At 44.4% G+C, this 12,431-nt stretch overlaps 1 protein-coding gene across 1 annotated transcript in view; it reads left to right on the top strand.

Annotated features, from left to right (window-relative positions):
- Positions 1-12,431, top strand: part of efnb1 (ephrin-B1) — a 60,268-nt gene that overhangs the window by 16,007 nt on the left and 31,830 nt on the right. The window contains exon 2 of the mRNA XM_020629713.3: positions 9,157-9,434. Coding sequence (XP_020485369.2) covers positions 9,157-9,434 — 278 coding nt within the window. The remainder of the gene's footprint in view (positions 1-9,156; positions 9,435-12,431) is intronic.

Here is a 12,431-nt window from a genome sequence, read left to right on the forward strand (position 1 = left end):
GTGTGTGTGTGTGTGTGTGTGTGTGTGTGTGTGTGTGTGTGTGTGTGTGTGTGTGTGTGTGTGTGTGTGTGAGAGAGACTGAGAGTGAGTAAGTGAATGTTTAAGAAGGAGAGTGTGTGTCAGATCGCCAACGTGGCTGTTTGCGAGTGTGTGAAACCTAGGAGAGAGTTCATGAGGTGACATCTCGTCAGCTGTTTGACTTTCCCAGTTTCCCAGGGAAGCAGTTTCGAGAACAATGCAGAAGAAAAACCACCAACCACCACAATTGAAATGCCACATGAAAAAAAGAGAACCCATCGCTGTTTGTTGGTGACTGAATTATTGCCGTTGCTCGAGATTGCAGACGGGGGAAATGTGTGACTGACTGCACTGTGTTTGTAGCAGACACATATCACCTACCGGACTCCTCTACCCATCCATCTCCCAGCACTCCTCACAATAGCAGGAATACATTAAAAAAAAAAGAGTGAGTCAGGAGGGAAGGGGACGCTAGATAAATATTGTGTTAGTATTTTCCCTCCCTCTCCCGTGCAATTGTCTTCCTCACTGACAGATGAACAATGGAAGTATTTTGAACTTTGCTGCATGCTATCTTTTACTTCGGGGTTCAGAACCATGCTGTCAAAGCCAGACGTGTTCTGGCAGAGATTGATTGATTTGCTTTCTGTGCGCCATGTCTTCCCTTTGTTCTCTCTGGAAGGCTTTGGTTTTACTCCAGTGTTCCAGGCCCTCTGTAGCTGTGTCCTATTAACACCTGTTAACAACATACAGACTCGTAAAATATCGATTCAGCTGCCCCTTGATCATAAAGTGTTGCTATAAAATTCAGACTGGAAGCAGTTCAATCTATATCCAAAAAAAAATTGACCAACCCAAGTCTGCCTTTAGTAAAACTAATTCAAGGATCAAGTATCATATTATTACTGTAATGGGAATAGTTCAGTATTTTGGAAATGCACTTTTTTGCTGTCTTGCCCACTGTGAAATTACAGATTTCCATACATTTTAAGTCTGTCTTAATATGAAGCTACAGCTAATAGAAGGCTAGCTAATGTCTAAATGCAGTGGTGGGTGCTGCATTATTCTCAAGGTAGAAACAGCCATAAACAGGCTCACATTTAGCATTGTAGTGATGATTTTAGCTTCAGAATCAAACTATTTTACTGAACAGTTTTTAGTTAAATAGATGGTTTCTAAAGTTAAGAAATGCTAACTTAGTTTCTTAGCATCTCTGCGGTCTGTAACGCTATAGTTGTGTCAGTAGTCAAGTGTGTGCCCAGATGATCAGTGAATCAAAGAGGGCGTGCCACAACACCTCTGTGACCCATTGACAGAAATGAATGGAAGAGGATGCTTCAGTCCCTGGGCCCATGTAAACATAACTTCTGTTTTTCTTGTAACTATTAGGCTCTGCTACTACTCTAAGATCCACCAAAATTAAAACAATCTGTTGAAAATAATTAGAGTTATTTGACATCTTTATTGTACAAGAATAAAGGGAGGGCTTAGCCCTGCTTGCCCATTCATACCAGCCATACCTGTCTAACTATTTTTAAACAGCAGAACAACTAGCCTGGCTCTCTCCTCTTTCTACCAGCATCTTTGAAGCTCACTAATTCATGTAATATCCCATTTGTTTAATTTGGCAAAAACCTTTGTGTAGTGTAAAAAGGACACTTAACAGTGTTACAGGTGGTGCTGGTCAGACTTTATTACCTTCTGGCAGAGCCAGGCAAGCTGTTCCCCTTTATTATTGTTCTAGTCTTTATGCTAAGCTAACAAGCTGCTGGTCCAAGTTATTATACATTGCACAGATATGAGAGCGGTGTCACTTTTCTTTTCTCACTTCAGGCAAGAAAGGGAATAAGTTTATAACCCAAAATGTGTGTGGGGGCGAGGGAAACCCTCATTAGTAATGGATGTCATGTTTGTTTGGGAGATGTCTTGTGTTTGATCACTTGCTGATTTGATTCCTAGATGTATTGGTGCCAAAATACAGCTGAGCATGGAATTAACCCCCCCCCCCCCCCCCCCCCCCCGGTGTCTGTCAAAGAGCCAAATCATCAGCACTAGTTTGAAAAATTAGCTAACTTTAGCTTCAAACCATAACCTGACTGTCATCCTCAGTGAGCTTTTTACTTTGCTCCATTATTCAGTCTGAAGCGTCAGTCCCTTGGAGTCATTTTAAACCATGCTGAAAGAAGAGGGCAATTGTTAAAAATTGAATTTAACCATGACTGGCTGAATACAGGCCAAACTGAATTTAAATAACTTGTTTAGCTGTGTTTTGCTTGTGTTTGTGTGAGAGTGCTTTTTGGTACATGTGATTAGCTCATTAAGTTACAACATTAAAGGGCTCTTTAGTTCTGAGAAATGTTTTCTGAGGACTTATCGATGGGGTCAGAGAAACAGAGTAGAAAATGTCCGCTAGCTAACAAGCTGGGCAAGCTGTGTGGGTTTGATTATGGTTAGGATTCTGTTTCTCTTTAGTTTCTCCTTTTCTCCCTGAAGTGGGAGTAAAACACAATCGGGTGAGTTTGAGAGATGCTATTGTTCATCTGGGTGGTTCTTCATGCTCTCGTCTCCGGCTCTGCTCGGCGCTGATTACAACCTTGCATCCTGGTCCAGCTCTTGACTCGGTACTCTGCAGCTCCTCGTCCTGAGGGATTCCTCTCTGAACTGCTGTCCAGCCCCCCAACCATACGCGCACTCATACCAACTCTGGCATGTTTGGGGTGTCTGGCACGCTATCACACACCCTCACCCACTCCAGCACGTATGACCACACGTATATCTGCACACAGAGTCACACAAACACGCTCACACATACAGTGGGGTTCGGGCCAGGCGGGTTTGGCAGCGACTGTAGACTGGGCCTGTGGAGAGATCTTTACGGAGCATGCAGAGCCCATCTGTGGCTGCTCCTCAGTGATGGGAGGCAGCTGGCTGTGTGTGTGCGTGTGTGTGTTAGTGTATGTATGTGCATGTGTTTGTGTTGTGTGGTGGCCAGTGAAGGAGCTAGCAGAGGAGGAAAGAGGCTTTATGTGTGTTTGTGTCGCAGAGCAACCCCAGAATGAGGGCTAAACTCAGACTGAAACTGACCCAAACTCTCTTGTCTTGTGGAGGCAAACCTTTCCTTCCTCCCCCTCTCTCCCCCCCCATGCCTCCAGCTGGAAGAGCTCAGTCCCTGGGCTCCCGGATGAATAAGTGGAGATTCAGAGAGCGACGGTCTGGGCCTTCTCTTGCTGTCAGTGATACCGTGGATGACGTTCAATCACAACCGCATACACCCATGCTCATTTAACTCCCCTGCTCTTAGAGAGGGATGGGCTCAGCATGGACAGAAACCACAGCGGCCATAAGAAGAAACAGATTATGCTCTTTCTCCTCCCTAATGACTTCTGACACTCCTTTTCGCTCAACAGTCCTCTTCAGCCTGTTCCTCTAGCAACGACGTCCACTCCTGTCCTCCTCGTGGCGGGGCCATCTGGGCGTCATCTTGTTAGCTTATTACTGACACTGACGGTGTTATGCTAGTCCCTCATGTGACAGTGATCGAGGGCGAGCATACAGAGCTTGTTTGGTGAACTGAGTATGAGAGGTGTGTGTCTGCCTCACTCGTGTGTGTGTGTGTGATATAACTCGTCCTGTGTGCAACTGTTATGAGTCACGCTGAATGTGATTTGCTCTGCATGCCAGCATGTTGACTGAGCTAACTGAAGCTAGAGAGTGTTTGTCTGCGTCTGTGAGAGAGAGAGGGTGTCTGTGTTCACACGTACAAAAGCTGTTCTCTGCGGGGTGGAATTCAGGATATTCTGTCTGTCTTTTTTTCCTCTGACATCTTCATTTATGCGCCCCTAATGGGGACAGCATGGAGGCAAAATACCGAGCTTTCTGCTTTCCAGCAAGTCGTCGTTGCCAAGTCTGGAGTTTAAATGCAACTTGGAAAGAGTTTACAGTTTATCCAATACAACTACCCGTTGGCGAGCTCGTCCTGCTTTTCTATAATAAGGGTCAAATCCTTCCTGCTTTGCTAAACAATTCTGGAGCCAGATGGGCCTTGTTTTGCTTAATTTCAGGTTCCTTGTGTGTTTGTGTGGCTGTGTGTGTGTGTGTGGCCTGCGCCAGCATTGAGGCGACTTGTTTACCGTGTTTGACATGTGAGGAAATCGTTTTGTGTACACTGCGGGGCGTGTGTTTATGTGTGTGTGTTTACAGTCAGGCCTTCCTAAGAACATCTTCCCCATGCGACAGCCTGACAGAAGCCAGCTATGTATACAAGCACAAGGGTCGAGCCCCGGGGCTACGAGAGCAGAACTATGACCAGCTCTGCTTCTCGTAGTGTTTCTTAAAATCCAACAGGAATACTGGTCAAACCCGTTTCAGACCTGCAAGTCGTGTAGCCGACACCTCATGTGACCCTACTTCTTTATAAATGTGGGGGAAAGTCTCTCCAGAGCCGTGCAAACACACTGACAGTTTGATGATACGTGCTTTTTCTCCCTAGAATGAAATGATCACACTGTGTCAACATCTCTCGGAGGATCTTAACCACACATCAAGAGGGAAACCATTTCAGAAGCTGCTGCTTGAATGTTTCCATTGTGAGGCCCAGCCAGCGTGTGGCTCTATCTTGATGGATCTGAAAGCGGTTTTAAGACTGAAACCGTTCCTGCTAGCAGACAATTATTTAATATTGATTGACTTGAATGAGAACAGGATGCATTTGTACCCTGTGATTACACACAACACAGACGGCCTCAGGCTAGTGAATCGGCGGTAAATCCCCACCATTATATATATATAACCCAACGGCTCAGCGACAATGCTCTTTGCATAAAACGGCTTTGTGCTCTTTACAGACTCAACTGTTAGCCTGTCATGTGGGTGAATTACTGTCATATTTCCAAAGGAGCCATAAAATCTATCGTATGGAATATTGATGGAAAGGGCTTAAAGATATGGGGTCTGTATGGGAAGTGTCTTCTGTAATAAAAGGGGGAGTGGGAGAATTTGTGTATAATGTAAGAGAGATATGATAATTGGTGAGGGAACACTTTTCCTGTTGTGATAATTACGTGTTGAGAGCTAGGGGAATAGAGGACCTGTTGCGCTGCTGAGGTCCGAAGTGTGTCTTTGTTTTCATATGATGCACTTATGTGTTTTTAAAGGCCAGAGAAAGATTAAGAGCTGCTGAAATGTAGAAAAAGACAAAGGTATGCCTGCATCCCCAGTGTGTTGGCATGTCCCCCTTGTATGGATAGGGATCTCTCTATATGTAGTTCAGGATAATTGAATTGAATTCATATGTATGGCTGTTCCTGCTGGTGCTCAGGAGGAACACATCAATTTGACACAATTCCGAGGATATGAGCCGTTTCTGCCTCTTTCTTTCACAGTTCCTGTGTCTCGGGTCCGTTCATTCAGCGGCCGAGGCAGCCTGCCAGTGCTATGCAAGGGGCAGAGGCCTGAGTTGACTGGACGGGGGTGGAGAGCACTGGGGGAAGGGCTGGTTTGAGGCTCTGTAAGGGGCTTTGAGTGGGCCTGAGTGTAGGCGGCGTTTTATATGAAAGTTGGTGAGGGCAGGGCGTCTGAATAGGGGTGGCTGGGAAGTTGTGCTGGGAAGGTCCAGGATGCACCCCACAGTGCTTTTGTGTGCTCTCACATCCGTGTGTGTGTATGTGTACGGGGAGGTGGTGGGGGGGCGGTAGCATATGTGAGATCATGTGCTCATATTCACCAGTGGAATGTAAAAAGAGAGGGGTGGGGGGGTTCTCCTCTCTTTTTCCTCCGCTTCGTTGTTTTCTGTTCTCTCTCTGCTGTGCTGTAGCTCAGTCCTGTTTGTATAAGCTCTTTACAGGATTGAGCACGCTGAGGAGCCATCCAGATGAAACAAAACCAACCTCATTTGGTTGTTTTGAAAATGATTCTCTTTATTTTGTTTGGTCCAGGCAGATCCACGTCGTTTGACATGAGGGGAATAAAGGCGCTCTCCCGTTCAGGGTCATTTCCCAGAAACATCGTTTGTATCCAAGCGGCTCTTCCTCTGTGCACTCAAACTTCTTCCATCAACAGGTCTCCAGACAACATGAATGAAAGACGCAATTCAACCTCTCTTTCCCCCCCTTTTCCCTTTCGACCTTCTCAAAAGTACAATAATCTTCAGTCACTCGTCTCCTCCTCTCCATTGCGTGGCTGTGTATAACACCGGAGTGGCGCTGATTAAGCCAACAGAGAGACAAACGGGAGACAAAGTCCCAACCCACCAGTTTAGTTTCACATCCTGGACTGGAGCTGGGCTGCAGCTTGCCAAGTGGAGGGCTTTTAAACTGGGCTAAACACTAATTGCTGCCCTATTTCTTTTATGTTGCTTCTTTCCCATCTGCGATGGCGCTTCCAGACCTCCACAGCAGCCAGAGCCTCATTATAGCAGACAGTTAACAAAGGCTGGGAAACAGAAGCAGAGAATTCACTTAGGATAGCTATCTAACCGCCAAGTAGGAGGCCTGCTCGGAAAATTGAATCAATGACAGGGGCCGGCTTGTGATTAAATCCTTCAGGGATATTAAGATATTATGATTTTGGAAATCTTAATTATTCATCTAAATTGTTATGGCTCTTTGATAATGGAATAAATGGGTTGTAAAACAAGAATTGGGGGTGTAAGGCTCAATGTTTTATTTGAGCAACGGGTGTTGAAGTAATTTTTTAACATGTGAGATAAAACATTTGAAAAAAGTTGACAACGCTTACAAATAAAAAGAAAAAACTCCAACTTGTAGAGTGAAACGAATCAACATCCATGATTGCCCGGTCTTTCTTCCCCCCTCTCGTGTTTGATGCTTGTTTTTCTGTAGGTGTTTTTCATGTGTGTGTTTGGGGGGGGTGGGGGTGGTGAGGGGGAGGATGGAGAGGCGGGTAAGAGAAGACAGAATGAGGGAGATGTTGAGGAGGTGAATGAGAGGGAAGGATAAAGCTAGAGGGAATGAGATTGTAGAGTTGAAATAGAGGGGGCTGAGATTGGGGGGGATCGAGGGAGGAATGGAGAGAAAATGGGGAAGAGAGGGGGGTGGTCAGCGACAAAGCCTAATGTTGCCATGGAAACTTGTTTATGCCTCACTGATGCATCTTGTAGATCCAATTAGAGACTGATTGTGTCTGTGTCTTCATAGACACACGCACGTGTACCCTGGCATGGTGTACACACAGACACACACACAAGTGTATGCATGAAAACATATGTAGGCCTATGGATACACACACACACACAGACACACACACACACACACACACACACACACACACACACACACACACACACACACACACACACACACACACAGGCATATGCAGAGTGTCGCTCCTGAAAGGCAGCAAATTGTTAGGGTGGCTTGGACAAAGGCTACCCGGCGTTCTCTCTCTTATCAGCCCTTGAATTAGCGCAACCCCTCCTCTCACCCCGGGCCCCCTCCTCACCCCCACGATCATCAGACAATAGCGTGGAAATAACGTCTCACCCGGCTCCCAAGCCTTGTATTAGAGATCCAATCCACACTCGCTATCATGACATCATATTTCGGGGGAAAAATGGGGGGCCTGACGGATGGGATTTTGAGCGTTTTGCAAATTTGATGTTGCATTTATCTCTTTTGTGAATGAAGTCATTTATTTGCTAATGTCCCTGTCCAAGAAGAATGGCCTTGAATGTTAATCCAATCATGTTCATTTTCATGGGGGGGTATTTATTCAGAAAATGGGACTTTTTAAATGATCATTTCCTACAATGGCTGGCCGTTAGCCAGTGTTTAACATCAGATGAGGAAGGATGGCGATTGTAATCCCCCCCCCCCCCACTCTCACACACTCCTCTATCAGTCTCTTACAGGAGGCATCAGAGTCCTCCCTTCCCCGGCCTGTCTGAAGAGCCAGTTATTTAGTGGTGAAATGATGTGTGTGATGATGAAATGAGGGACTGTAGATAAGGTGAGATTGCTCTCTGAAAGAAAAAAAGAAGGGAGAGACAGAGAGGGGCCCGGCCCCCTGATGTCTTGTTAAAACACAAGGGATCAGAAAGAACAACACATGCATTGCGCGCTGCTAAATCCTGCTTAAATCCGCTGGCATGGGCAGATCTAGCAGATAGCCCCGCTGCTGTGCTCGCTGTCTGCGACCACAACACACACACATACACACAAGTACATCAACACACCCGTGGTCAGTCCGGCTGTCTGGGTTAATGCTTGGCTAACTGGGACAGCAGAGCTGAACCATGTTGACATTTTAAGCCTCAAACAAGTCCAGAACAATGATTCAGCCCGTCTGCCCCCCCATCAGACCGCAACCTCAGCCCATTTTGCTGACCGACTCGCACACATACACACGCACACACACAGACGGGCATAAACATACACACCACTGCCCAAACACACTGCAAGTACTCAGATACCCCCGCCCCCTCTTTTCACACACACTTACACACACACAGTGGGTCTCCTCCTGTTCCCCACCTTTTGTGAATAAAAGAGAACAAGCGCTGATCTGATTGAGTTGGCAGCAGAGAGCGAGGTGGAGAGGTACAGTAAGGCCAGATGGATTATCTAAATCCTCTACTCGATGATCATGGCAGAGGGAAGATGAACCCGGAAGCCTTAACCTCCCGTCTGACCCCCGAGCAATATTTTCCTCCAAGAAATGCAGCCCTCTGAAGTGGGAGCGAAAAGGGAATTATGAGGAGCAACCAGACTTATATGGAACTCCAAAAATATGAAAAAATAATCTATGGCATACTTTGGATGTAATCCTATCTGTAGTCGTTTCTGGGGCAGCCATTTTGTGTCAGGCCATTTTGTTTCCCTCCTTGCACTCTTTCGGTATGCTTTGATTCAGATCCAAGAATGAAAAGAAACTTTAGAGGATTTGTGTGAAACGGTCTGTAGACAATCGCTGAATGCTGTCAAGCTGCGACATGCAGAGTTTTTAGTGGAGCCAAATGAACTACACTTTGCCTAAAGCCCATGCCAGACAAATCTAAACCCATAACTCTTCCAGCTCAAAGTATTACGCCTGTATAAACTGTTGTTGAATTATGTAGGTGCTTTTCAAGACTTCCTTTATGTGATGGTAACACTGTGTCCTCCCCCCCCCCTTCTCCCTCAGGTTTCTGGCTGGAAAGGGCCTAATAATCTACCCCGACATCGGGGACAAACTGGACATCATCTGTCCCAAGGCAGACCAGGGCAGAGACTATGAGTTCTTCAAACTGTATCTGGTGAAAAGGGAGCAGGCAGAGAGCTGCAGTACAGTCCTGGATCCTAATGTCCTGGTCAACTGTAACAAGCCAGAGAAGGACATCAAGTTCACCATCAAATTCCAGGAGTTCAGCCCGAACTACATGGGCCTGGAGTTCAAGAGGAACGTCAACTACTACATCACCTGTAAGTCTGTCACAAAGGATGATTTATGCTTCATATTTAGCTTTCTCACCTTCATTTAACCAGAGAAGCATGGCTGAGCAATCTGAGTAATAATGTCTGTTTCACACTCAGTTACACACAGTCACACTCGGGAGTTTCCTTCTAAAAACTGTATATTAATGGCTGCTGCAGTGGCTCCATAGCAACAACTGGAGGTGCCGTGCTGTGTGTATGGCACAGAGGTAGCTGGCATTCATGCAGGAATTGTGGGTCAGGATACAAACCCAATCTTTAATTCATATTAGTCAAGTGCTTCTTAACTTAATACATTTTTGAATTACAAAAGCAAAAGCAGGTCAGCTGGACATAAAGCTGTGAGGGTAATACAAAGTCTTTGTGGTCACTGAAGCTGCTCAGACGCGTTAAAGGAAAGCAACTAATTTTAAAAGCAGCTGCGAAGTGTACAATGTATTCCAGACTTAACTGCAGAGCAAAGCATCTTGGTGCTCCATGGCTGTATCCATGTATGAATTCAAGGGTCAAATTTCCCCTTTGTGGTAAAGGGGACATTTTATGAAAAATCATCTTCTACAGTGTTTCTGAACATATATTTGGGTAGCCTGAGAGTCTACTGACCCACAAAATGTGAAATAAACCCATCCAGTCCTTTGTTTGTGGTCTGCATAAGTCTTACAGCACAGAGAAAAATGCTCTGTTTCAAATGTGCTCTCCTTGTGATGTCACAAGTTGGATTCTGGTAAATTAATCCCCTCTCCTCCCCTGGTATCTCCACCCATAAACTCCACCTCCAGCCTAGAACAAAACTTTTGCGCAGGTCCGCCATTTTTATTCTCGCTAGCAAAGGAGTGATGTCTACTGGGAAAACTCAGGGGGGTTCATTGCATTTAAAGAGACAGACACACCAAAACGGAGCGTTCTGAGAGAGCTGGTTTATACAGGGTCACAAACCTCCTCTGGTGCTTGATTCATGTTATATTTTGACCAAAGCACAGCACAGATGTTTCATTTAGACCACAGGGGACTGTTTGAAAAGGTGGAGAAGGGGGATAATATGTCCTCTTTAAATTTGGCTTTATTTAAAAAAAAAAAAAAAAAAAAAATCCAATTACAAAACAAACACCAGGACTAATAGCACAGTTGAAGTGAAGAGAGATGATACTTGGTGGTAACTGCTGTGATTTGTTTACAAAGGTGTCAGGTATCGGTCTTTATAATAATGACACCTTATGGAAACATTTAGATATGTACTCACCTGTTAACACACTTTGTAAATAATATTCTGACACAGTGTGGAAACACTCAGGGATGTTTTTTTTTTTTCATCCTGGAAAGCTGCTGTTGATTCCTCACTCCAGGGAGAAAGTTGTGTTATAGAAGGTGAACATAGTATCCTTACTGTCCAGTCTGGGCGTCACCAGAAACTGGAACAAGAGGAAGCCCTCTCCCCTCTCAACTCATCATCTATATACGTGTATGGAACTAAACTCTGTCGACATGAGAGCACAGCTCCCGCAGCAGAGAGCCGAGGTGCTGACAGCTCCATTCTACAATCAGATGCATAACAAGAGTAAACTGCGCTGAGCTGCAAAACCTTATGGGCCTGTTTGTGCTGGAACATCAGAAGCGTAACATCCTCTGTGAATTCAACCTTGAGTTGAGGAAGTTTGCTTCAGCTATAGTGATGCACAGTTCAAGGTGCTATCAGGAGGCTGCAGTGCATTCTCTGTGTCGAGACTCTTATTTCCCAGAGGTAAGGGACCTGCAAAGTCGCTTTACTTATAGGGCTAATTTCCACTTCTCCTGTAATTAGTACCATAAATACATTTTTCCTTTTGACAAAGGACCAAGAAAGCATTACATGGAGAAGAATCTAAAAGTGTGGTAGTCTGCCTGATAAGAACTTGTAATGCCCATAATGCTGATAATTCTTCTTGCAGCATATTTACTTGTAAATCAACTGTTTTCCCTTCTGGGTATTATTATATACACTTCTCTAAATATGCTGCATACAGTTTGTCTTAAGACATCTTATACACTTCCCTTCTGTCATACTCAGCATGTTTCTGAGACACCTTATTATAAGTAATTAAAGTAAAGCTCCAGACTCTTTTAAATCATGCTCCAATAAAAAAGTGGAAGTCTCTGACCTACCTAGATTTGTCTTCAACCGTCGCCAAGGCAGGTCATTGCAATTTGTTGCTTTATATCACAAAACAGCAACAACAACAAAATAAATTCACAGGTGTATCTTTGAAGAGTAAACTCAAGAGCAGCCAACACTCTGTCAGTCCTTCAGGTACAACTGGACAAACTAGAGATCTGGATGAAGATTTATAAACTGTGGAATGGAATTCTTGTTGTTCATTCTAGATCAGAGCTCCTTATGACATATATTCTGCTTGGTCACCCTGGAAACAGTTTCGAAATATCATGTTGTTAAGTAAAGTGTCAAATCTGTAAGCACCCGTAGGACACTGCTGTGTAATGCTGCATACATAATAAGGTATTTATAAAGGCTCTGGTCATCATACAGTCATTGAATGTTGCCTCAAGGCATCATTAGTTACATGAAGGACAGTTTGATTCCCAGTGAAATCCTCTGTAAGCTTCTTCATATTTGACTGTAAAGGGTAGGGCTGTTGACATTTGATATTTTATTGTCAACAAATCCCATGAAAAGATTCAAGACAACAATTGATCCTAGAGATACACATTTACAGAAAAGTCAAAGCACAATATAATTATACCCCTTGACACAAAACCTCCATTGTTGTCAATAAAAACGAATAAAGCACATCCACAATGTTACATGTGTCTGTATTATAATTAACAGTGACACTAGCTGTTCTGTAAAATGTTCCTTAAATACACTCTAAAAAACCACAAAATGTTTTAAATCCAATCTAGAAAACTGTCTAGTTTACTCCCTCTGCCAGCAGTTTTTAGGGAATGATTGTATGAGTTATAAAAATTAGACTATTTGTAACTTGTCCTCAA

Source organism: Labrus bergylta, chromosome 9, assembly GCF_963930695.1.
Source record: "Labrus bergylta chromosome 9, fLabBer1.1, whole genome shotgun sequence".
In the NCBI taxonomy this organism is placed as follows: Eukaryota; Metazoa; Chordata; class Actinopteri; order Labriformes; family Labridae; genus Labrus; species Labrus bergylta.